This window comes from Grammomys surdaster, unplaced genomic scaffold (assembly GCF_004785775.1).
Source record: "Grammomys surdaster isolate TR1022 unplaced genomic scaffold, NIH_TR_1.0 127, whole genome shotgun sequence".
NCBI lineage: Eukaryota > Metazoa > Chordata > Mammalia > Rodentia > Muridae > Grammomys > Grammomys surdaster.
Window position 1 is genome coordinate 9,866,502 of NW_021604585.1, and position 27,571 is coordinate 9,894,072.

The 27,571-nt window shown below is 45.9% G+C and overlaps 1 protein-coding gene across 1 annotated transcript in view; it reads left to right on the top strand.

Annotated features, from left to right (window-relative positions):
* The window catches only part of Galnt16 (polypeptide N-acetylgalactosaminyltransferase 16), an 86,258-nt gene that overhangs the window by 27,681 nt on the left and 31,006 nt on the right, over positions 1–27,571 (top strand). The window contains exon 2 of the mRNA XM_028789117.1: positions 26,304–26,461. Coding sequence (XP_028644950.1) covers positions 26,304–26,461 — 158 coding nt within the window. The remainder of the gene's footprint in view (positions 1–26,303; positions 26,462–27,571) is intronic.

The following is a 27,571-nucleotide window of genomic DNA, read 5'->3' on the forward strand; positions in this document are numbered from 1 at the left end:
GATGGTGCAGTAATTTAATCGGCCCCAGAGGCAAATGAAGCCTGGGGCTCCAGAAAGACAGATGTTTCTTCTCTGCCCTCCGAGCGTCTACGCTGAGCAACTGTGCAAACTTTAGGGAGAGGGGTTTCATACACGACTGCCTACTGCACCTCCTATGGTTCAGACATTTTATGGAAAAGGTCCATTAGAAAGCAAGTCGAAGCCGGGCGGTGGTGGCGCACGCCTTTAATCCCAGCACTTGGGAGGCAGAGGCAGGCGGATTTCTGAGTTCGAGGCCAGCCTGGTCTACAGAGTGAGTTCCAGGACAGCCAGGGCCACACAGAGAAACCCTGTCTTGAAAAACAAAAACAAACAAACAAACAAAAAAAAAAAGAAAGCAAGTCGATTTGGGGCTGGCGAGATGGCTCAGCGGGTAAAAACGTTTGCTGCTAAGCCTGACCACCTGAGTTAGACTGAAAGGAGAACTAACTGACTCCCTCAGGCCATCTCCTGATCTATACATTTGCATCATAGCACACACATTTACCCCACACACAAATAAATGTAATAAAATTTTTTAAGTTAAAAAATCATTAGCTAGGGCTGGAGAGATGTCTCAGTGGTTAAGAGCGCTGACTGCTCTTCCAAAGGTCCTGAGTTCAATTCCCAGCAACCACATGGTGGCTCACAACCAGATGCAATGGGGTCTGATGCCCTCTTCTGGTGTGTCTGAAGAGAGCAATGGTGAATACATAAAATTAAAAAAAATAAAAGCTTAAAAAAAGATTTATTTAAAAAAAAGTCATTAGCTAGTAAAGTGAGCCCAGGAGTCTTTCTGGACACTAATTTAATGAGTATTAGTATTTTCTGCAATGTTGGGTCTTGAACCCAGGGCCTTGTGCTTGGTAGACAAGTATCCTACCTCTGAGATATAGTCTCAATATCTTTGCATCATGGTTTGGGGGGAATCTCGTTTAAATTTTCCAAGCTGCCCCTGGATTGACTTTGTAGCTTAGGTAGATGCTGAAGTTGTGATCCTCCTGCCTAAGTCTCCTGAGTAGCTGGGATTACAGGACTGTACCACCAGGCCCAGCAAGAACTTTTATATATAAAATATGCGTGGACATGTGTACATAGGTATGCATCTGGGCTATATCCACAAGCACACCTGTGTATATGCATATATGTCCTGATACACTAATATCCCCATGTCTATGCCAGCCTACGCCATATGAACACCTAGGTATCTATATGTACTACATGCACACTGCTGCACACACAAGGTCACACCTGTCCTGGCACACTCATGCAGGCCCAGTAGTAGAACTGCTGACCAGAGTCAGGGTGGGTGAAGCCATGGCTATGGGTGCTGCATCCCTCCATAGAGCCCATGTGACCCCCTCACCCTTCAGGAAAATGACATCTACACCTTTCTACTCAGGGACACCCATGTCACAGGGATTCTCCATGCCACCTTGAGGAATGACCAGAGTTATCCAAGAAATCCACACACTGTTAGTTGGGGGGTCTATACTGAACATCTGGTTACTACTGCCAAGCTGCCCCTCCTACCTACAAGTCCCCAGAGTCTCTTTTGGCTTCTCAGCTGGCAAGGGACTCAGGGCCATTGGCCATGAACAAGGCTGGTGCCCAGTACAGCTGATTGAGAGATCTTCAAAGTGGGCTGGCAGCCAGCTTGGAATTGAAGCAGTATTCCCATGTGTCCCTCCATTGCCTTCCCTGTTGCTTCAGCAACACAAAGGCCTAGGTCCAGGGGAACAAGAGGCACCAGCTTCCTGGTTCTGTACTGATTCTGGCCCTGATCTGCAGAGCCCACCCAAGCAATGCTTTTGAGGGGCAAGGTGGGGTTCCCTGTTCTTCTCTTCCCACCACCCCTTCATATTACTTTCAAAGTGCCTGCTGTAAGCCAGGGCCATGGGAGTTGACTTAGATTCCAGCTCTGGCTTTGTCCATTTTTGCAAAGCTTGTGTTTATCCAGTTCAGCCCTAAGGCACTTAGCTGGGTCAAGTCTCCAGTGAGAGCCAGAGTTATGAGACTTCCCCAAGAATTCCAAACCTTGTCTCCAGAGAACTCCTTCATGTGGAATATATGGTTGCTTTTTTCATTTTCTATTTACTATTTTTAAAATAGTTTTTATTTTAAAATTATAATTACATCATTTCCTCTTCTCTCTCCTTCCTCCAAATTCTCCTATAATCTCCTCCTTGCTCTCTCAACTTCATGGCCTCTTTTTTCATTAATTATTGTTATGTGTGTATATCCATGCATGTTCATAAATGCATCAGTATAGCCTGCTCAGTCCATGTAATGTTACTTGTATGTATGTTTTCAGGGCTGACAGTTTGGTATTAAATAACTAATTGCTGTGTTTTTCCCTGAAGAAGACTATTTCTCCCGCTCTCAGCATTCCCGGGTTGTCTGTAGTTCTTTTTCTAGGGTTGAGGTCTCACTGTCTTTCCTCTGTCCACTTTGGCATGTCCATCGCTGTCACTCTTGTTCAGCTCGTGTTTAGGCAGCCATGTTGGTGAGACTTTATGAACGTAGCTTCTGACATTGCTAGGAGACAGTTTCACAGCAAACTCCCTGATCCTCTGGCTCCTCAGTCTTTCTGCCTCCTCTTCTACAGTGATTCCTGATCCCCAATCCCTAGGTGCAGGACTTATACTGTAGATGTAGCTGTTGGGACTGGCCTCCACAACTCTGCATTTTGATTGGCTGTGGTTTTCTATAATAGTCTCTGTCTGTTGCAAAGAGAGGTTTTCTTCATGAAGGGTAAGGACTCTACTTACCTGTGGGTATAAGGACTATGTGAGTGCTTTTTTTCCTGAAGGAGAGGTTGTCACTGGCTTCAGGGGGGCCAGTGAAGTGTCTCAGTAGGCAAAGGCTCTTGACACCAAGTTGGATGATCTAAGTTCTATCCCTGAGACCCACATGGGAAAAAAGAGAAAACTGACTTCTTGAGTTTTCCTTTGACATCCACATACATTCTTCCTCCACACATATCAGTATAAATGTTAAAAAAGAAAGAGAGAGAGAGAGACAGAGAGAGAGGGAGGGAGGGAGGGAGGGAGGGAGGGAAGGAAGGAAGGAAGGAAGGAAGGAAGGAAGGAAGGAAGGAAGGAAGGAAGGAAGGGAGACAAACAGTCAGACAGGTGGGTACAAACGGTTAGGGACAATTCAGAAACCAAGTAAGTAGCCTTATAAATAAGGTTAACCAATGGAAATACATTCTAGAATCCATGCTTGAGGAGGGGGCTTCTCAACAAGAAGAGGAGGCTATATACAAAATTTTGTTTGAATATACTCTCTGAGTATAGATGTTATTAGGTCCCCAGAAAATGTATAAATCCCAGATTTAAGAGTTACAAATAAAGAAATATAACGATATTAAGGTATTAACGCCACCTGAGATGATAGATTTCCAAAATATAACTATATTAGTTCATTGTGAAAGCCTTACAGAAGTATCCAAAACCCCCCCTAATCCCAATCCTCAAACAATCACTTTTCCTCCATTGTTGGGGGTCTTTTTTTTCGTTTATTTATTGTTGGAGGTCTTATGCATCCTACCTCTAGCTCAACAGCTGGTCTTCAGTGTCTGTTCTCTCCTCCCCTACTTCCCCTCAAACACACACTACCAAGGCACACTTGCTGTGGCAGAAATGTGAAGGTCAAATGACAGCTTTGGAAGAGTGGCTTCTCTACTTCTGTCCAATGGGTCCTGGGGATCAAACTCAGGTTGTTAAACTTAAGTGGCATGTATCTTATTTGTTTTTGTTTTTTTCAAGATAGGGTTTCTCTGTGTAGCCCTGGCTGTCCTGGAACTCACTCTGTAGACCAGGCTGGCCTTGAACTCAGAGCTCCACCTACCTCTGCCTCCCGAGTGCTGGGATTAAAGGCATGCATTACTACCACCCAGCCCACAAATTATTTTTTTTAATATCATATATACATATGTAACATTGTATTTTTGAAATGTTAAAAAAATAATCTTGGGTAAACATGGCAAATGTTAAGATTTAACAAAGGAGTGATGGTAAATTACTATTTCTTTTTTTTTTAAAGATTTATTTGTTTATTATATATGAATACACTGTAGCTGTCTTCAGACACACTAGAAGAAGGCATCAGATCTCATTACAGATGGTTGTGAGCCACCATGTGGTTGCTGGGATTTGAACTCAGGACCTCTGGAAGTGCAGTCAGTGCTCTTAACCACTGAGCCATCTCTCCAGCCCAAATTACTATTTCTTATTCAGTATAATTTTCCGTGTGCTTGAATTATTTCTTGATTTTGAAAACATACATGTGAGGCTGGAGAGACTGCTCAGTAGTTAAGAGCACTTGCTGTTCTTCCTGAAAACCCACATTCAATTCCCAGCACCCACATGGCTCCTTACAGCTGCCTATAACTCCAATCCCAGGGAATCAGATACCCTCTTCTAGCCTCCAAGGGCATCAGACTTTCATATGCTGCACAGACATATGCGCAGACAAACTCTCATACACATTAAATAATAAATGTGTACAATTTTGAGACATAGACGGCTTATTCTTTGTATCCACCTCATAGCTGTATTGTTTCATAACACCCTAGAATCAGAGTTGCTGGATCAGAGGTCCTGAACATCTAAAAGCTTTTGGATGCCTTTCAAAGCTGGCTTTCATCAAAAGGTGTGCTCTTGAAGCTGTTTCTGAGAGCCTGATTTTTAGAGGGGATAAGTACACAAGGACCCATTACTAGTGGATAGCAGTAGCTTGTCATTCTGTTCCAGCAAGGCCCTGAGACATGAAACTTCAATGCTGAGAAATTTGATCTACATGCTCAAAGAAAGCCAAAAGACTGAGGCCTGGGTGTTCAGGACAACCTAAAGGGAGGGGCTGGTGAGTGTACAGCCTCTGGATGCTTGGGGTCAGGGCTCAGAGGCCAGAGAGAAAACAAATGGAGACGAGAGAGCAATGTGGGCCAGAACCAGCCACAGCTGGAAAAGCCATCCCTTCTGTGTCCCACACCAGGGAGCTGTGGGCCATGCAAGCTTCTTCATGGTAAGCAGCCTTGATAACAGTCATCCCAAGAAGTGCAGACACCGTAGACCCATGGTTCTCAATCTTCATAATGCTGTGACCCTTTAACACAGTTCCTCATGTTGGGGTGACCTCCAGCCATAACATTATTTTGTTGCTACTTTATAGCTGTAATTTTGCTACTGTTATGAATTGTAATGTAAGTATGTGGTATGCAGGATAGCTGATATATGACCCCAGTGAAAGAGCCATTACACCCCCAAAGCGGTCACGACCCACAGGTTGAGAACCAGTGCGGTAGAGGCACAAGTAATAAAATTGTTGTTGTTTGTGTGTGTGTGTTTTAACAATTTACTTTTTTGATGTGTGTGGAAGTTTTGCCTGAGTGTGTTTATGTGTACCATGTATGTGCCTGGTGCCCTTGAAAGTTAGAAGAGGGTGTCAGAACCCCTGAAATTGCAGTTACGGGTGGTTGTGAGTCACCCATGTTGGTACTAGGAACTCAACATGGGACCTGTGCAATAGCAGGCAGTGCTTTTAACCACTGAGCCACCTCTCCAGTTTCAATGGGTTTTTCACTCCCGACTTAAAAAATAAAAATTATATAGACAACATAAAAGGATATAAAGTCATTCATAATTTTTTCATCCTAACCAGTCACAGATTTTATCTTTCATTAGGCTTTTCTTGTCAAGCTCCATAATTTTTCCTAACTACAACCGTAGGAGCTGTGCATCTGGGGAGGCTGAGGAGGGTGGCCTTGCTGGAGGAAGCTTCCTTCTATAAGCTGCCTTTGTCACGGTACTTTACCACAGCTATAGAAAAGTAACAAACACACACACACACACACACACACACACACACAGAGAGAGAGAGAGAGAGAGAGAGAGAGAGAGAGAGAGAGAGAGAGAAATAAAAGTAATTTGAAAGAGGAAAACACAATCTCGGAAATGAAAAGGTCTGTGTCTTCTTACTCATTGGCATGTGATATGCTAGAAGCTCCTTCAATTTTCCGGGTCCTGGTCTCTTCAATTATAAAGTTAAATCAGCACAGGATCTAGAACGAAGGGTTGGGTACCCTTTAAATGGAAGGCACTGCAGTAATAGATGGAGATCTGGGGCTGTGACTCAGTGGCAGAGCACGTGCTTAGCATGCTCAAGGCCCTGGATACAATCCCTAGCACCATAAATCTCATCAATAAATAATGTAAAAATGAAAATTTTAACACGGCAGGATGTTCACCATGCACGGTTAAATGGGGGAGAGAAAACAAGCCACAAATTAATATGTGTGTTATGATTCTGTTTGCTTATCTGGATGTTCTCATTTGTCCTAATGAATAATTATTACCTCTGTCAAGGAAAAACATTATAAACAATATTAACTCTGAAAACTCTATGGCAGCACAGAAAACTGCTAACACAGCAGGGGCTAGGGCAGGGCACAAACTGCACAGCCCCATGGTTGTAATTATGGAAAACTCCCTGTGTTGAGTTCCTAGGGTTTTTTCGGGCTTCCAGTTGCAGAGAGGTAAGTCCATCATGGCAGGGAATGATGGCAGCTGGTGGCAGACACTGAGGCAGGAAAAGCCAAGCTTACATCTCAAACCTCAAGCAGGAGACAGAGAGAACACAATGGAGATGGTGAGGAGCCTTTGAAGGCTCAGAGTCCACCTGTAGTGACACACTTCTTCCAGCAAGGCCACCCCTCCTCGGCCTCCCCAGACCACACCACCAACTAGGGACCAAGGGACCAAATATCTGAATGTTTGAGATTATGGGGGCCAACCACGGTACCCCCACCGTGTGTGTGTGTGTGTGTGTGTGTGTGTGTGTGTGAGTGCTATAGGAGGTGTGCACACCAGGCCTAAGGAAGACGACAGATGTCCTGCTCTGTCCCTCTAAACACTATTCCTTTGAGACAGAGTCTTTTATTGAAGCTAGTGACTGCAGCTTAGAAGTTCTGCCCCCTTCCGCCCCCTTTTGCACTTGGGTTGCCACCACCTGCATGGCCACACCTGATTTCTTTTTGTTTTTACATAGGTGCTCGAAATTTGAAGTCAGGTTTTCATGCTTGAGCAACAAGCCTTACTTACTGACCCATCTCCCCCATCCTGTGTTCTCCCCTAAAAGAATTTTTATTGTAGTAAAGTAAAACAAGGAAACATGTGGGCAGGACCTGAAAGTTGGCTCAGGGATTAAGAGTGGGTACTGTTCTTGCAGAGGACCTCATTAAGCAGTTTACAACTGCCAGCAACTCCAGCTCCTGGGAGATCTGCTGCACTCAGGTGCACACATGCATACATGCATGCATACATACATACATACACACATGTACATATACATATATACATGTACACATGCATGCACACATACATACATACATGCGTATGTGCCCACACAATACATATACACATACATGCATATATACACACATGCATACATACACATGTGCACACATACACATATGCATGCATACATGCATACATGCACACATACATACATATATACACACATGCATACATACATATGTGCACACATACACATATGCATACATATATGCATACATGCACACATACATACATATATACACACATGCATACATACATATGTGCACACATACACATATGCATACATATATGCATGCATGCACACATACATGTGTACATGCATGCATACATACACATGTGCACACATACATGCATACATGCACACATATACATACATGCACACATGCATACAGGCATGCATACATGCATGCATACATACACACATACATATGTGCATACATGCATGCATACATACAGAATAATACATATAATTAAAAATAACTAAAGGTTAATGTGGACTCTACCATTTAAATAGAATTTGAAGGGCACAGCGCCTCATGGCTGACTGCAGCGTCAGTGTGAGGAAGCGGCTCTCTAGAGCTTGCTCTTTTCCTTCACTGAAGCTTTTCACCTGTGTGTTAATTCCCCGCCTCTCCCTACCCATGGTCCCAGAACCATGCCTTTGAAATTTTAGTGCTGTCTGAGATTACCTGAGATATCTCCTGTAAGTGGAATCATGTAGTATTTTGTGTGGAGCATCTGGTTGGCCTATTTCCCTGAGCTGATGTCTTCAGGGTCCATCCTGGATGGTGCTCAGTTGTGAGTGTGTGGTTCCTGTTTTCACCCATCCCCCTGTGGGTGTCCATTTCCACCTCCTGGCTCCTGTGCCCATTCTGTAGTGAACCAAAGAGTGCTGCTCTGGTTAAGATCCTGATTCGGATGTCTTTTTTCTGCTAAGTACCCTTTCCCACAACAGATACTAGGAATGATGGCCAGGCATCTAGCTTCGTTGGCAGAACACAACTTACTTTCTCCTGCTGTTGTTATTTAGATTGTCTTCTACTTTTCATTTCTATAAATAAGACTTTTGTACCTAATTTTAGATTGTGGTTAAAAAATATATACGAACCTCGAGCCAGGCATGGCCATTTATTACATCTGTAATCCCAACACTCAAGAGGCGAAGACTAGTCTCAAGTTCAAAGTCAGATGCCTATAACACAAAGCAAGGTTCTGTCTTAAAACAGTGGAATACAGGAGCTGGTTGCCTGTCTCGGAGTCTTTGCCTCCCTCCCTCTGCTCCACTCAGCTTAATCCTAGGCACCAAAACCAAAAACAACCAAGAAGCCTTATCCAGCTGAGAGGACATGTTTGTGCATATTAGTTCCTCTTCCCAAGGTTTGAGTTAACTTCTAGGTGTCTAGGGTATGGTCTGGGACACTCTGCTCTGACAGGAGAAGGTAGTGACAGGAGAAAATGGAAAAGGCATGTGCCAGAGGATTTAGCACTAGAAATGCACTGGCAGACTTTTCCAAAGGGTGTCAATTTAGCATCTGTTTTAAGTGACTTTAAGACAGTTTAACGTTAACAACCGAAGATAATAGATGAAGAAGAAAAACACTTCCTACTATTAGCCCACAGAGTCATTCCTCACAGGAGAACTTTCAACCATGCTAAGACATGTTTCTGTCCCCCCTGGACCTTCCCCCTAATCCGCCTAAAATCCCATCTGCCTAGCTCATGCACTTTGCAGAGACCTCTTAGAGAGGGGCTCCTGTTCCCGGTGCCTCCCCTACCCATCGGTCATTTGTTTTCTTATTGTCCAAAGCTTAAGACCCCTTGAGGGACCATCTTGGTGACACTTCATCAGAGCTGTTGGAGACTCCTCTCAGGTCACTGAGGTACAAAGTACACATTCCATGTCACATGCCTGAGGGCCTATGCCGTGTCAAGCACCAAAATAGTAGGTCACATGCAGAGAAACCCTGGACTTTTCAGTGGCCTTCCCCATAGACCTGGCCTGGTATGTTTGCTTCTGATCTGCAATAAATATGCTTGAAATGATGATAAGATGACTGACAGCTGTCACTGATCACTTAATGATCTAGGGGACTGAGCCTTCCAACTCTCTTTGCTCAATGCTCTCCTGGGGACGCCCGGCCCTGTGGAAGATGGGCCTAGATTTCATTTAAGGGCAGAATCTCTCCCTCCTCCCCTCCCCCCCAGGCACTGTCACCACCACCTTCTGCAGCTGTGGAAACTGCTCATACAACCCTGTAGAATGGCTTGTGGGCCAGCCTGAGGGCCTTAACTGACAGTCCTTTCCAGCTCTCCTCGGCTTGTACACAACCTTCGGCCAGGTTATTAAGTTAAGCATTCGATATCAGAGGCATTAGAAAAGGTGATTTATTTCTTTTTAAAGCAGCTAATATGGACAGAGAATGGCACTGATCACCTAGCTGCCTAAGTATCAACTTCATCAGGCCAGGTGACCAGGGTCTTCGGCACAGACGAGACTCGTGACATGACTGGGATTCCTTCTTGATTCCCCTTACGATGATGATGATGGTATTTATTAACAAATTTCAGCTAAGCATATTTAGAGGTCACAAAGTGATGCTATTGTTACCAGTGGTAGGAGTCTGGACTGTTTCTTGGCCTCTTCGTCAAGGAATTGAAATAAAGGCTCACACAGACTGCCCAAGTAACAGGGCAACTTTATTCAAGTTAAATGATGGTAAAGATCAGAAAATACACCATTAGGAGTGCCAGCGGAGCACATGGGAGACAGTATTTAAGAACTTGATCATTGTTTGAGTCTTTCTTTTATGAGATTTGAGAGGGGGAGGAGTTTGGCTGCTATGCGGGCTAGCCTGGGCACCTATGCGGGCTAGCCTGGGCACCTCTGTTGTGATGAGCAGACTTGGATTATAGATAGCCTTAACTCACTGTGCATTTCCCTTCCATGATGCATTCTATTTTAACCATATGCATGTCAAAATAGGTATGAGATTGCAAATAAGGGACTCATTCAGAAGACAGTTTACCTTATTGCACAGGAACCCAAAACCAGACTAGGCCAGATGGGTCCGTTGCCCATGGTTCCCCAATGCCGTTTAAACAGAAACAGGGCATTGTCAAAGGGAGTAACTTACTTTCATTATTTAAAGTAAGAATATGAACAGCATATACTGGTGCAGGTGGGGGTCCTAGGTTGCCAACATATAGCTAGCTTTGTTGTTTGGAGAGGGATATGTGCACAGTCCAAGCCAAGCGGAGTCCCAGGTGGGCTAACTATTCCCCACACTTACCTGTCTCACTACTGATTTTATAATACAATGACGAAATCAAATTATTAACTTACCTATCACCCCCAACATTTGATGTGATGGGGATACTGGAATACTAGAGATTCACCTTCCCAGTGACGTTGAGACACACAGTACTCAGCTCTTAGCTTTATCCACCTTGCTGTAGAACAGTTCTAAAAAAAAAAATGCTGGTCAGACTTCTGATTTCTTTTTTTCCTTTGAGGCTTTGGACCTCTGAGAGTGATCTCAGTACTCCATTCCCAGTAGACTGTTCCCACTCCTCTCCAGGTTGCTGCAAGTGACAGAATTTCCTCCTTCAGGAAGACCCAATGACATCTCATAGTGTGCATGTGCTATCTACCCACCCACAGGTGGGCAACTTTACTAGTGTGGATAGACAGGGCCACGGTGACCATGGCAAGCAGGCAGGCTTGGCCAGACTTCCATCCCATCTTCAGTTAAGTTTCAGAAGTCACTGACTGGGGAGTCCATCCGCAGTCCCACCCCCACTGAGGTCCAATCACCACTGCTTCTCTTCCCCTCGCCTCCCTCCTCTCCATCCCTGCTCTAGGACATCTGGAACAGCCACTCTGACAAGCACCCTTGTTCATAGGTGTAGCAGCTGAGGAGGCGTGGCTCATACCTCATCAGTTGATTCATCCCCAAGACTCACTTCTAGAATAGAGATACTGATGATACAATGCTGAGGTCTAGTTTTATCTTAGGCAGAGAAGAGCTAAAGTGAGATTGGCTCAGTGGGTGAAGGGACTTGCTGTCTGGTCGGATGGCCTGAGTTGGATTTCCAGGACCACTGTGATGAAGAGACCAGATTCCTAAGAAGTCGCCTCTTACTTCTACCCCTGCATATGTCATGCCTGAGCTCACACATAAGCAAGCAAACCAGAGAGAGGGGAGCTTAGGGTTTTGTTTACAGATGGGTTGTGTAGCCAAGCCTGGGTTTAAGTTCTCTCTCCTCTTCCATCTTTAAGTAGTAGGATTAAGTCATAGCCCGTAAGTTCGCCAGACATGGTGGTACACACCTTTAATTCCAATCTTGGGAGGCAGAGGCTAATGGTCTCTTGAGTTCGAAGCCAGCCTGGTTTATAGAGGGAGTTCCAAGAATAGCCAGGGCTATCCAGGGAAACACTGTCTCAAAAACCAGAAGAAGAAAAAGAAGATGAAGAGAAGAAGAAAGAGAAAGAGGAGAACAAGAGGAGGAGGAAGAAGAGGAAGGGGAGGAGGAGGAGGAGGAAGGGGGAGAGGAGGAAGAGGAAGAAAAGAAAAAGAAGAAGGAGGAAGAGGAGGAGGAGGAGGAGAAGAAGAAGAAGAAGAAGAAGAAGAAGAAGAAGAAGAAGAAGAAGAGAATGCTTATGTATTTACATGAAACCATCTTATAAAGGAACAGATACAGCTCTTCAGTGTGCACACAACCCTGTGCTGTCTTCCAGAGGTAGTGATCATAGTGTTTTGCCCCATGCTTTCCAGGCAGACCCAGGCTTGTGCTCGCGAACTGTTTCTATGAAACGAACCACGCTACAAACCCCTACCAGTGCCTCCTATCACTTATTTACCATTCTTAGCATTTCCTGTTTCCAACAATGCTGCAGTTGCTGAACTAGTACATTTCATATACTGGATAGTTTGATTGCAGGCTTAATGCCTGGAGATGTAAGGTGATCAGATAATTGATCCCCTAAAGCAAAGCAAATGCAAATTTAGAGGGGCCTCTGAGAGCACAGCTGGAACCATGAACTGTCTCATGGGAAAGCAGGTGTGTTTTTACCTAAAAATGGAATTTCTGCTAAGTCAAAATTTTAAAACACTAAGGTTGCCAAACAGCTTTTAAGTCAAAGTTGTACCAATTAATAATCCACCAACGTAGGCGCTCTCCTGTTTCTCCAGGCTGTCAAAATGCTGAGTGCTGATAATTATCCTTGAATTTCAGCAGATGAATTAGAAAGGAATTATATCTGATTTTATTTTGTACTTCTTTAATAATCAATGAGTTTGAACATCTTTTCATTTATTATTAGCCATTTAAACACACTTTTCTAACTCATATCTTTTACGTCTGTTTCTTTTGAATTATATGTTTTGTTTTGCTTTTGAGACAAGGTCTTGTGTAGCCCAAGCTGGCCTCAAACTTGCTAAGTAGCTGAGAATGGTCTTGAACTCTTACCTTCCTGTCTCCATATCCCATCTTTTGGACTTTTTGGTCCTTTCTTGTTGATATATAAGAACTCTTTATATATTGAGGAAATTAGTCCTGGACTGGAGAGATGGCTCAGAGGTTAAGAGTAGGAACTGCTCTTGCAGGGCCCTCAGCTGAGTTTCCATCACCCACATTCAGCAGCTGTGGCCTCCAGGTTAGCCTTGTTCCCATCCTCCTGCCCTGACCCCCAACTCAAAATAAATCTCTAGGAAAAAGGAACTTGGTTCCTTTTCTTTGGCCAATATTTTTTTTTCACAGTGTGTTTGTATTTGACTTTGAGACATTTTGTTTTATTAAAGCTTTGCGTCTTTTATGTAGTATCATCTTTTACAGTATTTGGTTTTTATGGCCAAGATTAGAGAGGAAGAAAAGACTCAAAAGTCTGTTTTTTTTTCTTTATATTTTGTATTTCTTTTTCAAATATAAATGTGTGAGCCTCCTGGCAGTCTTTATGAAGAAGTGAGGTCAGCTTTATGGATTTCTGCGTTGTCAGTCAGTCTTTCAACACTAACCACTGATCAGCCGTTGCTCGAGTGGGAGTGAAGGTGCTGCACTAGCTCCTGTCAACTCTCCTTGTCCTTCCGTCTGTCTGTCCACCTGTCCTTCCTTCCTTCCTTCCTTCCTTCCTTCCTTCCTTCCTTCCTTCCTTCCTTCCTTCCTTCTGTGTATGTGGCGGGGGTAAGTGAAGGAAAAGCTGTATTTTAAAATTTTAAGTATACTTTTAGTGAATTTCTTGGAAATTTCATACATGATACAATGGATATTGATCAAGTCCACCTCCAGCTCTCTCCTCTGGCTTTTGCTAGACCCCTCCCAGCACAGTTTTAGGGTCTCTTCCTATGTTCAGTCGATCTGCTTGGTTCACTCCAAGAAACCCCACTGTGTAAAGCCTGCAGTCTCATAATGTTTTTAACAGGAATATTTGGCCACCTTAATTCTTTTGTCAAAAGGAAATTCAAAATTCTTTCCTCATGTTTAAGTCTTCCAGCTGAAGCGCCCCTCTCTCAACACAGCTGCCACTTGCTCAGGATTGCACTGGATTTATATAGTACGTCAAGGGTTTATATCTTTGAATCCTTGAGTCTTTCAAGAGCAAACTGTGTCTGCCCCTTTGGGTCGGTGTGAACACAGGGTAGACGTCCATGCACATCGCTGCAGCAAATGCTGTGTACCCATCCGTACCTCACGTGTGCACCTGTGACATACTGTGATCACGACATTTGAGGTGTTTTTTTTTTTTCTTGTTGAATAAAACCACACTATGGACACACTGTGGTGTATCCCAAAAGAAATAAAAAGGTTCTTCTGTCTGTAAAGAACAAATATCATTTCATTCCTGTTTCCTGAGTTCACTTTCCCATTTGTTCTTAGATAAAATGCTGGGCTGCAGGCCAGACAGGAGATTGTGATGGGCCAGTCTATGGTCCCCTTGACAAATGTAGCAGCAGCCCTGGCTTAAGTCTTCCTGTGCCACTCCAGAAGAACGTCACAGACCAGGTGGCACAGAAACAGCCGGAATTCACTTCTGGTAAAGAGAAGGTTTAGTATCTCATTGGGGCTGCCCTCTCTTGCTCTCAAGACAGTTCATTGTTCACCATGCGTGTCCTGTGACTGAAACTCTGGCCTCACGGTTGGAGGTGGACGGACCTAAACGGGAGAAGTGAGTTCTCTCTGAAGTCTCTGTCACTGGGGCTTCAGTACATTCATGAGGGCTCAGTCTCTTCCTTGTAGGCTGCACTCACAGTGGGGACGCAGGTTCAACATGCAAATCATGGCAGACCTGCCAGAGGCTGGCTATGTCCAAGTTCTCCTTCCTATCTCCTTTTCTTAGTGCTATATCTGATTCAAATAGTCTGTCTTATGTTCCATCTTATTCGTGGGCATTTTGCCAAGAATGAATAAATATATTATTCAATATATACTCATTATATTCAGTACACACACACAAATATATATATGTATGTATATATACATATTATTATACATATTAACATGTATAATATTATTAATATTATATTATTATATAATATGTAATAATATGTATTATATAATATATTGTATATATTATATATTAATGATAACATAATATTATTATACATATTAGTATACACATATTATTTATGTATATACATATATTATATACACGTATAATATATGTATACACACACACACACACACAAATAGTCCAGTTGTTAGTCATGGACCACATAAGTTGCTTCTTGCTTGACCCACAACACCAGGAAGTTACCAATCAGCCGTTAGTCTGATGTGTCTCTCTTGGTTTTATCTTCTTTCCTTTCTTTCTCTTAGCATATGTATGCATGTGTGGTGTGCTTTCATGTGTGTATGTGTGTTCTCCTGTATGTGGGCACACACATGTGCATATGGAGACCTGAAGTTGATGCTAGATGTCTCCCTCAATTTCCTGTCCATTTTACTTATTGAGGTGAGGTCTCTTGCTGAACCTGAGCTTACAACTCTGGCTAGTCTAACTAATCAGGCTGCCCTGGGGTCCCCTGTCTCTGACACCCCCCCCCCCCCCCCCCCCCCGCCAGTGCTTGGATTATAGATGTTGCTGTTTCTGGGGATCTGAACTCTGGTCCTTGAGCTAACATGGCAAGTGCTTTATCCACAGAGCCATCGCCCCAGCTCTGAGTTGGCTTTGTTTTGAGAAGTGTAAGCTGAGACAATCAGCTGCTGATCCGGAATATTGTCAAGTTCTACTTGGTTATATTTGACCCTGTCTCCGCCGGCTTCGTTGGCAGAACACGACTTACTTTCTTCTGCTGTTGTTATTTAGATTGTTTTCTACTTTTCATTTCTATAAATAAGACTTTTGTACCTAATTTTGAATTGTGGTTAAAAAAATATACAAACCTGGAGCCAGTCATGGCCATTTCTTACGTCTGTAATCCCAACACTCAAGAGGTAAAGACTAGTCTCAAATTCAAGGTCAGCTGCCTATAACACAAAGCAAGGTTCTGTCTTAAAACAATGGAATACAGGAGCCTTAGGAGCTTGGAGCCTGTCTCGGAGTCCTTGTCTCCTTCTGCTCCACTGAGCTTCATCAGGGATTGCAGTCACTGCTGTAAGGCTCACACTATACTTGTTTTGTGGCCTGTTACTGCTTTCTTTTCCCTTTTTGTTACTGTCTGGTGGGTCCAAGTTCAGTGGCTTCAGACTGTGAAGCACCTGGGAGGGTAAGGACACTATGTAGACCTTGACACTTTGCTATTGTGACTAAAACTGAAGAGAGGCTGGCCTGCACCAGCTGCCACAGAAGAGGTTATTTGGAGAGTGGAGAGCCTTGAGGTTGGTTTTTCTCAGCAATCCTCCCCATCATCTCTCTCTCTCTCTCTGCTTAGCAGCAAAGCACTGATGGCTTGTTTGGGAGGAAGGGTGACACGGTGGGACAGCTGAGACCCCAAGAAGAAATCGACTTTTGTCCCTTCTTAATCTGCAGTTGAGGGTTATCAGGACCCTGAGGGTGTCCCTGACTGGAAAGAGTCAGAAGGGCCCAGAATGGTCGAGAAAAGTCTGGTTATGTGCTATTTTTGTCTAAGTAACACAAACTCTTGCATTTTTTCCTCTTTTTTTTTCTCATGTTCTTTTGAACCATAAGCAAAGAAATGCTTCCAGGCTCATGTGCAGGCCAAGAATGACAGCACTGGGCATGTCCCTATGTGAGCTGTAGCCTGATTTCCTGGCTGTAAGCCAAGGAAGAAGGCAGCCAGGGACCTGCCCTGGAGCTGAGAGCCTCAACATTGAAAGGAGGTTCCCAGGCTCTGCTAAGTCCAGGAATGGTCCAATGGCACGAAGAAGCTCATGCGGGATCTGTGGGTAGACAGTCATCACTGCAGCCCCATTGGGTTGATGTGTGACCCAGCCATGCTGCTGTCTGTACCTCTCTGGGCCTTCTTCCCCCCTGTGTAAAGTATAGATGAGAAGAGAATGTATTTTACAGGCACATTTGGAGATAGAAATAATCACCTAACAGAGCTTTAGGTACACAGTAAGTCCCTGTGGGGTGTCGGGCTGTGAGAAGCAGCTGGGTGCCTGGTCAAGCATAGACCTCGAACCCCGGACCTTTATTGGACGGCAGGTGTTTGGCTCTGCTCCCGGGCCCTGGTTCTTTTCATTTAGCTTCAGCCCTCCACAGACCCTCCCACAGAGAGGTCTATGGTCATCAGTCACGAGGAACAGTGCCTCAGGCTCTCCCACATGTGGATGAGGTATCCCCAAGCTCTCAGACCAAACCAATAGGCGTTGTCTGCTGCCAGACCCTAACCCACCCGAAAACTGTATATAAGGGGTCTATTCAAGAGAAGTAAAAGGTGTGTGGGAGAATCATCCTGGTGTCCGAGAGTTTTTGTCCCAAGAGCTGTAACATTTGGGAAGAGATCTGCTCTTCTGGAACCTGCCTGGGACACCAAGCTGCCTCTTTCCCAGCTAGCCGGCTTCTTATAGAAGCCCAGCCCGGCCCGCTCAGCGAGGAGAGACAGGTGGAGTACCTGGGAGTGACTGGGCAGTGATGGAGATGCGAGCAGAGGCATCAGTGCGGGCAGGCAATCTCCCCTCCCTGCTTGCACTCTGTCCCCTTTGGCCTGGACCTCCCACACCAGGCCCGGCCGGAGATCGTCGTGGGACACCCTCCGGAACAGGGAACCCAGAGGTCCCCAGTGTGTATCCCTTACTGTAGCAGAGAGCCTGTGGCCCTAATCCCCTGGGTTCCAGAAGCTGTGACTGAGAGGATAAGGCAAGGTTTTGATACCCTTTGCAGGGTGCAGGAATACTTTAGCCAAGCTGAACAAATGACCGTCAGGTGACACCACAAATCTTTGCAGAGACTCCCCTCAGACTCTCTCTGTTCCCAGGTGGTCTCAGGGTAGAACATGGTGACCTGGGGAGCCTGTTGGATCTAATCAGGAACTGTCTACTGTCATGGCCTGACTCCATGTTCCGGCCTTTCTGGAACCCATTTTGGCTCAGGCTCCTGAAGGAATGTACAGTGGGTCTCCCTTGGTTTTCTTAGTGAAATTGCTAGAACAGTGGAATGCACTAGGCTTGTTAAGTGAGAGTGAGTGTTAGTTAAGTGAGAGTGTTAGCCTGTGGTCAGCCACGCTGGGAGAGTGAAAGGAAGTGTGGGCTAAGCAGGGGTTCTAGGGAGGTGTTCCCACCAGTGAGCCTGATAGGTAAGGGATCTTGTATCTATTCTCAAGGGAGGTGGAAGTGTTGTAAAGTGGTAGGTAGGTTTCCATGGTAACCAGGCTCAAGCTTAGTTTGTTGGCTCTGCAGGTGGGGAAGTTCTGGAAACTCCCCAAAACCTGAGGCTTTGCTGAGAAGGTGGTGGGGGTAACCATTAGGAGATTACCCCTAAGTCCTCCACAATGTTAAGATCCTGGGGTTCCACTAGTTTATGGCAGTCCCTTATCATTAGCTACCCATGGAGAGCCACAGCTCTGAGGGCTATGGAGAATGCTAGAACAATGTGGATGGCTCCAAAGTCCTGATGTTTATGTCCTAGCCCCAAAGGCTGGCTAAAGTAGTCTTCAGAACAGCCTGAGCATCTGGCTTTTAAAATCTTCCTGGGGCTTCTGTGGTGAAGCTGAGGTACTGAACCACTGGTAGGAATGGCAGATGAGGTCATTAATAACAGCGGTAATTATTATTACAATGTACATGCCAGGCCCTGTGCTAAACACATTCTACATTCATTTCCTTTAATCCCCAGAATTCCCATTTTCCAGATGAAGAAGCACTCTCGGGTGAGGTAAGTTATCACCAAGGTCAGAGAGCAGCAGGAGTTGGCATCCCATGCCAAGATCATCAGACTCTAGAGGTCAGGTTGGCCGCCACTGTAATTATAGCTTCTAAGGCAACTGCAGGAGGTGGGATCCCAGCTGGGCCAGGCATCCTGTATCCAGCTGGAGGCTTCTGGTCCCATGCCACAGCGGCATCTAATCTGATTGGATGAGAGTAGTGATGGAGGTCAGGGAAGCCCTAGGGGACCCCCATCCCAGACCTCGACTAAAGAGATGTTGAATGATATGCTTACCAGTTCTGGTAATGAATGGCAGTCTTTCTTCTTCGCTGGGAGTTCCTTCTCGGCGTCATGGAGAGAGAGTGGGAATCACATTCTGTTCACCAGGTGTTTTTGGTTTCTAGCGGACTCAGGAGGGGGAAAAAAAAATAAAACCCAAAAAAACTCAGGAGCCATCCGTGAAACAGGGCCACAGCCTTTTAATAAGTAGTTTCATTGAAATTTAGTGAAAGGCAAACCCAGCAGGTGCCTGTTTTACTGGTAGTAAAAGGAAATTGGGCAGCAATTGTTTAAAAGGGGTTGGAGTTGTTTACATTTAAGAAGTGGAGGTCTGTGTAGGTTTAAAGGGAAACTTTACCAGGCTTAGGGGGTGGGGCTGAGCTGTTCTCGATGAAACTGACATGGAAAAAATTTTCTTCTTATTTTAAGCCTCCCCCTTGCTGTTTGCTTCCTAATTTTAGCAGCAGGAAGCAATAAGCAAATCTTGATGGGAAACGGCTGAAGCAAGTCAAGCAAGTCCCAAAGTTTAATCAAAGTGACAGACGGAGGTGAAAGCTCCCGAGATGAGGGGCTCCTCTCGCCACTCTGCCCAGCTTCTCTTCCAGCTCACTCAGTTCCACGTAGTTGACCTTACTGAGCAAGAAAATGCCGGGTTTGGCATTCCATAAAAGGACAAATACTGAAAAAAAGGGTGGTTGCTTACACTTCAGCCAAGAACCCTCTGCCAGGGGCTGGAGGGCAGTGAGAAGCTCATCAGCCTGTCACTCAGCAGGCCTCAGCTTCCATTCCTCACCATGGCAACACAAAAGGGCTTCTGGTGTGGTTCACTCCGAAGCTCCATCTTGAAAGCTGAACACTGCCCTGCCTGCTAGGGAATGCTGGGAATGGCCAGCTTGGCCCTGGACTGTAGCCACTGGCCCAAATACCAGAGACCAGCCTGCTATCTCAGGATGGACAGCTGCCTTGCTGCGTCGTTGTCAGCACAGGCTCGTTTGCTGGGTTTTGGATTTTATTTCATTTTATTTCCTTTTAGAGATTATTTTTCTGTGCATCGAGGGGACTGAAGGGCTGATATCCATGAACTTTTGGTTGCTAGGACAGGAGAGTCAACTCAAACTATTCTGAGAGAGGGGGTGGGAGGGAGAGAGGACAAATATGCTAGAAAGCTCGTCATATAAAAACGTCTCAAGATTCCAACTGGTCTAGTTTGAATCAAATAACCATTCTGTTTTTTTTAAAGATTTATTTATTCATTTTATTTATATAAGTACACTGTGGCTGTCTTCAGACACACCAGAGGAGGGCATAGGATCCCATTACAGATGGTTGTGAGCCACCATGTAGTTGCTGGGAATTGAACTCAGGTCCTCTAGAAGAGCAGTCAGTGCTCTTAACTGCTGAGCCATCACTCCAGCCCCAAATAACCATTCCTGAACCAATGAATGTGCTACTATACCTAGGAGTAAAGTAATAAGACTGGTCTAACCCAAAGTCCTGTGTTCATTCATGGGCAGGGGCATGGGTTGGGACAGGGACAGTGAATGAGAACCTCGACGGGAAAATGGGCAAGAAAGCCTTAAGGCAGCCAGAGCGTCCCTGTTACCTGCTTGTCCTCTGCAATGTCAAGTGTTGCATTTGTCCAGATGTGGGGTGAGAGGCCACAAAGATGAGGTCGTTATCATTTCTCAGACATTTGTTCTTTTTTTAAACTATTGTTTTACACGGAGGGATGCTTTGCCTGCGTGTGTATATGTGCATCTCATACGTGATTGGTGCCCACAGAGGCCAGAAGAGGTCATTAGATCTCCTGAAATGGGGGTTACAGACAGTCATGAGCTGCCATGTGGGTGCTGGGGACTGAACTTCGACCCTCTGGCTAAGCAGCCAGTGCTCTTAACCACTGAGCCACTTCTGCAGCCCACTCATTTGTCCTTGAGCCGGTGCTGTTAAAGTGCCTGTATCACTCAGGCACCACTGTGAACTTTAGGCTCCAGCAGTCAACAAGGCAGGCAGTCCGTGCTTTGATGAAACTAGTGCTCTTAAAACAGAAAGTGGCCAAGAAAATTAAGGTATAAAATACACACAGATTTCCAGGTGGCAGTGAGTGCCGTAGGAGACGAAAGGTAGGGTGGGTGGCCTCATGGTTTAGGTAGGGTGGAGGCTCATGGAGGATGAGAGATGGGGCAGTTCTGCAGGAGGCCAAGGAGCAAAGCTTGCAGACTGGGATGAGAGGAGCCTTGCCTCTGAAGCAGAGCCTGTGGGAGCAACAGGAGAGGCTGAGTCCAGTGAGGGGAGGACTCCTGCTTCCTGGTACTCCGCAGTGTGGAAGAGTCACACTTGTTTCTTCCCTGGCTGATTATACTAAGTTAAAAGGAGTTTTTGTTTTATGTGTATGGGTGTTTCGCCTGCATGTTTGCCTTTGTTCCACATAGGCACCTATGCCTGTGGAGGCCAGAACTGCAGGCAGGCAGGATCATAAATTGCCATATGGGGGCTGGGAAGACTATACTAAATTTGAGAGCAGGGACATATTTAGATATTTATCTGCTCATTCAGTTATTCATCCATTCCTTTATTCAGTGAATATCTGCTGAGTACCTACTGTGTGCCAGATGTACGGACTCACAGATGAGCACCTACTGTGTGCCAGATGTACAGACTCACAGATGAGCAGCACCTTCCCCATCCCCCCAAGTCAGGGTTTCTCTATGTAGCCCTGGCTGTCCTAGAACTCGATACATAGACCAGGCGGTCCTAGAACTCAGAGTTCCACCTCCTTCTGTCTCCTGAGTGCTAGATTAAAGATGTGTGCCACCACTTTCCAGCAATGAGCAGCACTTAAAAAATAGTATTATTTATTTATGTTTTGAAATTTTCATACATGTATTCAATATATTTTCATCTTATTGTCTTTGTCACCTACCCCTGGCTCTCTCACACCGCCCCTGCCCTCAACTTAATGTTCTCTTTTTTAAAAAGTAATTCACTAAAGCCAGTTGGTGCTACCCACTTGCTAATGTAGGGAGGCTGTCCACTGGAACATGGGCAATCTATGGCCACACCCTCCATCCCTCAGTAGCTGTCACCTGCCCATAGCTCCTTGTGGGTGGGGCCTCATGAGCCCCCCCCTCCACAAGAACCTCAACTTAGTAGAAGAACACAAATGTCAGTGTCACGTGACAGGTGCCAGCCTGGCCTAAGAATTCCACACACAGCACAGTACCATCACCTGCTCTGGAGAAGGCTCCATGCCCAGGATCTGCATGTCCCACGATAGCTCCGTGTGCCATGCTAGCTCCCTGCAGCCAAGAACCAAATGGCACATTTCCCCTCACCTCTGCTGTGTTTAAGAAGCCAGGTGGTTGGAGATATGATAGTCACTGTAGGAGGGAGGAGAAGGGGAACAGCATCTGTGGTTACTGCCCAGCTGGCTTGAGATGGGGGAGGCTCTGTGACCATGTCACCAGCTGTTCTGTCATAAGCCCTCCTCTTGGAGTAGGAGTTTCTTCTTCATGACCCTTCTTAGCTATGCCTGCCATGAGCCGAGCAAGAAAAGAATCAGATGCCTACTAAGGACCTCTTCTAGGGCTGCCCTGCTGGGTGTTCCTTTCCTTTTGTTAATTTTTTCAACAATCAATTCTTATTCTGGGGGGTTGTGCATACCACAGCACACATGCGGAGGTCAGAGGGCGACTCTGTGGAGTTGAGTTTCTCCTTCCACCTTTACTTGGTTTCCGGGGATCAAACTCAACTCAGGCTATCGGGCTTGGTGACAAGTGCCTTCAACGTCTGAGCCATCTTGTGGATCAAAAGCTTTTTAGAAAATATTCTTCTTCTTCTTGTATATTTGGTTAGTTGTGGGCAAGGTACATGTGCAAATGTCTGTGTGTGTGTGTGTGTCTTTGTGTGTATATGTGTATGTATGTGTGTGTGTATGTGAGTGTGTGTATGTGTGTGTATGTATGTGAGTGTGTGTGTGTATGTGAATGTGTGTGTATGTGTGTGTTTGTGTGTGTGTATGTGTGTGTATGTGAGTGTGTGTGTACGTGAGTGTGTATGTATGTGTGTGTGCATGTGCATTCGTGCATGTATGTGTGTGTATGTGAGTGTGTGTGTGTGTGCATGTGCGTGTGCATTCATGCATGTGTGTGTGTGTGTGCTGGAGGACAACTTTTGAGACAGGGTCTCTCGCTGGCCTGGGGCTCTCCAATTAGGCTAGACTCCCTGCTCAGTGAGCTGTAGGTATCCTCCTGTCTCCTTCCCTAGTGCTGGGATTACTAGGATGCGTAGCCACACCCAGCTTTTTACATAGGTGCTGTGGATTGAACGCAGGTCCTGTGTTTGCAAAGCAAGCACTTTACCAAGTGGGCTGTCCTCCCAGCTGTCTCTATTTCTGTTTTCCCAGCTTCCCACAGTACTTGTTGTGTTAGTTCTACAGCCACCAACTGAGAAACCCAAGACAGAGATTTAAACTACAGAGCATAAGGGAACCACCAAGATGACCCTAGACTTGTAGCTTGGCAGACAAAGATGGGAGTGCCTGTCTGCGTTACAGGGAACACAGCGAAGTGTGTGGAACAGGGCAGAGATATACCGAGATGCTATCTGAGAAGCAGAGAACATGCCGAGGCTTGAATGTTTCAAGAGCTCAGGCAAAAGGCAAAAGCAAGAGTTGGAGAGCCACAAGGAAATAAGCTATGGTCTAGTCTGGTGAACTAGGAGCTGGCCCTCAGAGGTTGAAGGGCTGCAGTGGTATCTAGATACCAGCTAGGTGGGGTCTGAGGAAAAAGGAAGTGAAGCTCCACAGGAATCACAGCGTTACCACAAGGCACATCCTCTCTCACTCTCCTCTTTCCTTGGTTCAGGGACAAACAATGTTTCAGCTCCATCCTGACGGACTGCTGGGCCAATGTGACAGGAGAGAAGAGACCTCTGAGAGGGAGCGAACCCGTGTCCCACGGCTTCCTTCTTTGCAAACTGTCTCTCAGAAAGAGTATTTCACCCCAGACCCTGGCCCATATGGAGTTGGACTGAGCCACACAGGGTCTCTGGGTTGTGTAAGGGAACTGCAGACTTTTCTCAAGAACACAGTGAGACTTAACTTAGTCTTGAGGGCTTGGCAGAGTCCAGAACATTCTCTAAGGCCTGAAGGAGGCTTTGAGTGAGACATGGGAAGGCAGCTGACAAGAAGCAAGCTCAAAAGTGTCCTTTCCACTTCCAGGTACATGGTGATGCTGGGGGTGGGGGGACTGAATAACCGAGTGAATGAATGGGTGGGTGGGTTCAAACACTTACCAACATAAGCCCAGGTGACCCTTAGCTCTCCCCCCCACACACACACACACAGGGAGGGGTAGATGTATGGCGCTCAGTCAGTGTTGAACAGAGGATGAGTGGGGTCAGCCTCAGAGGTTTCCTAAGCCCACAGAGTGGCCAGAAGCCCTGAATAAATAAGCATGGTTGTTTCCCCCAGTCAACTTTCAGGATAATGAGGTGATATACACTCCCCATGGGAGTTTGAAAAACTCTTCCCTCTGTGGTTTGTCTTTAATTTTAGCTCCTCAGCCATGAGCTAGCGGCTTCTTTCCATTCCCCTGACCCAGAGCTGGAGGAAGGGAGGGGCTGGCATTAGTGCCTTCATTGTCTCAGGGTGGAAGGGCACAACACCCCTGCCTTTCCATCTTCGCTCTGAGGGCAACTGGGGGCTCAGGCTGGATCACCCCTTTCCCCTCCTCTCTCCCTCCTCTCTTGGCTGGAATGGATTTTGAGCCCTCTGGGGCCGATGACACTTCTGTTCATTTCCTGGCATGGCACTGTCTCAGAATATTAGAACATCATGACTGCTGCTGTGTCACCTCTGAGCATACATCCTTAGCAGCTGAACCTAGCTTGGGACAAGCATACATCTCTTGAGAGAAACAAGATTTCCCTCTCCGGATCTGCCCTCAGACTCCCTAGGCTCCCAGCAGGCCCCAAGAGGCCACTGGAGAAGGTGATAACAAGGTCCAGGTTAGGAGCTAGGAGCTTCTAGATTTTTTAGCATTCCTCCAAGGGAGGTTGGGTCAGGCTCTCAGGAGAACACAGATACCTCGATCTGTTGATGAAACACCTCAGTGTCTACAGGGACTGCTGCTCTGCTGGGACCATCCTCTTAGGATGAGGCATATGATAGAGACCTCATTCTTTGGCTCTATTAAGTGGACAGTTCTTGTCCTCTTTTCTGCTCTCTCCATCAGCCCAGGGCTGCTGATTGGGCATGAGAACTGGAGTTGGGATGCAGTCACAGCTGATAGTTTGTCGTAGCTATCCTAGAAACATCCGGCCCATAGTTTGGGTCAAATAAATGACACATCAGGGTACACGTATCCATCCATTCATCTCTGATGTGTCTTCCCCTGTATCTCTCTAGGGACTCTGGTTGCAGACTGTTGGCTGTAGCCAAGGACTGTGAGGCTGGTCCATTAATTATCCCTCTCTCTCCAGCACTTAGCACCAGTGGGCCTAGTGAATCAGACATGGGGCCACTCAAGCAGCAAACAGAAGTCCCAGAGAAGTTCCAATACGATAGTAATACATTTGGTCCCAAGAGCTTGGTGCATTAGCCTGTGATGGCTTGCTTCTCCTCAATGGAAACTCTCTGCAGCAGCTTATCCAAGCCCTGGTTCTTATCCACAGACATCCTGTGTGTGCCTAACCCAGAGGCAGGCTCAAGTGCAGTCCTGGTAGACTCTCTATCCACAGAATACCCTCTCTGGTCTCTAGTCTCCTTAAGGTACCTTATCCCAGGCAACTGATTTTCTCTGGGAACTGGCTTCTCCGTATCTAGCAGAGAGCAACCGTTTTAGAATTACGGCTGGTTTGGGTGCTAGAGAGATACTTCAGCCAAAAGCCACACCTGTCACACAAAGTTGGAGGACCTTTAGATCAGATCCTCAGAACCTGTGTTTAAAACAACAACAAACACCAACCAACTAAACAAACAAACAAAAACAACCCCAAAGCTGGGTCTAGCAGTTCATGCCTGTAACCCTAGCACAGGGGATGCAGAGACAGGCTGAAGCTCACTGACCAACGAGTATAGCTGAATCAGAGAGCTTCAGATCCAACATCTAAAAAACAAAACCAAAACCAACCAATGTTGACTTCTGCCCTCAGGCTCACATACTCTGTATCCATGTGTGTATACACAATAGCAAGTACATACATGCCCCCAAAATAATGACTAGTTTGTATTCAGATTTACAATATACTAGCTCTCTCAAGGGGAGGTACAGCTGAGAAGACCCGGCTGACACACTCCTAGCGTGCACTCACTGTATCTTTCCCCGATCTCCTCCCATGGAACCCCCTGCCTGGGCCCTCTCTGATGCTGACCTTTGTCTCAGGTGACAGGAACACCCTCAAAAGGCTTTGATGAGAAGGCGTACCTGTCAGCCAAGCAGCTGAAGCCTGGAGAGGACCCATACAGACAACATGCCTTCAACCAACTGGAGAGTGACAAACTGAGCTCAGACCGACCCATCCGCGACACTCGCCATTACAGGTATGGCATCTGCTGGGTGGACAGGAAGGAAAAAATGACCAGTTGTTGGTTGGCTTGGTTTCTTTCACTCATGTATGTTCTATTGTTTTATTACATTTATTTATTTTATTCATGTGTCTCTGTGTGTGTGTGATTGTGCACACATGCAAACTGTATATATTTTACAAATAAATAAGATGTCCCCAGTCTTCATCTAGTGACTTTAGACCTTAAATTGTCCTCACTCTCAGCATTATCCTCTCCTCTGTTTGTTTGTTCCTTCGTTCATTTGTTCCTCCCTCCTTTCCTCCCTCCTTCCCTTCCTCCCTTCCTTCCTCCCTCCCTTCCTTTCTCCCTCCCTTCTTTCTTTTCTTTTTGGTCTTATTGAGACAGGGTTTCTTTGTGGAGCCCTGGCTGTCCTGGAACTCAGAGACCTGCCTGGCTCTGCCACCTCCCCGCCCCGCCCCAAGTCCTGGGATTAAAGGGCACTGGCCTAGTATGTTTCAATGGAAAGGTCAAAGAAACCCCCAGCTGGAGGCAGAAGGGCCCCTCTGTCCCTTATTCAGACATCCCAGCAAGAGTAGCCTACCAAGGGACCTCAAGAATCCCCAAGAAGGTGAGCCACACAGCTGAAGCATATCCAGCCCTTCCCTCTTTGAACAGTGAAAGGTTGTGGCCATCCCTTGACATCCCTTTCTTGCCTCCTGCCCTGGCCCCAGCAGCTCCTGCAAATGCATCTCAAGCTTTTCCCTTGATCTTCTCCTGTGGGAGATGGGCAAGGTCCTAAACCAGGGCCAGTGAGGCCTTCCCCAGTCAGTCCCAGCTCAGTGGGACTGGATTCGGGCAGATCAGCAACTCTCTTCCTGGGTTCAGTTCGGTGTGTCCTATCTAGAGAATGTGCTATCACCTCTTCTCTCTTCTTATCATCACCTTCAGAAACCTACTCCTTCTGCAGAACCCCTGCCCCCGTGCCTAGCCTCATCTACCCTTCAGTCAGCATGTGATGTTCCTGTGTTCTCCTTTCCTTCTTTTCTTTTCCTCTTTCTCTCTCTCTTTCTTTCTTTCTTTCTTTCTTTCCCTTCTTCTTCTTCTTCTTCTTCTTCTTCTTCTTCTTCTTCTTCTTCTTCTTCT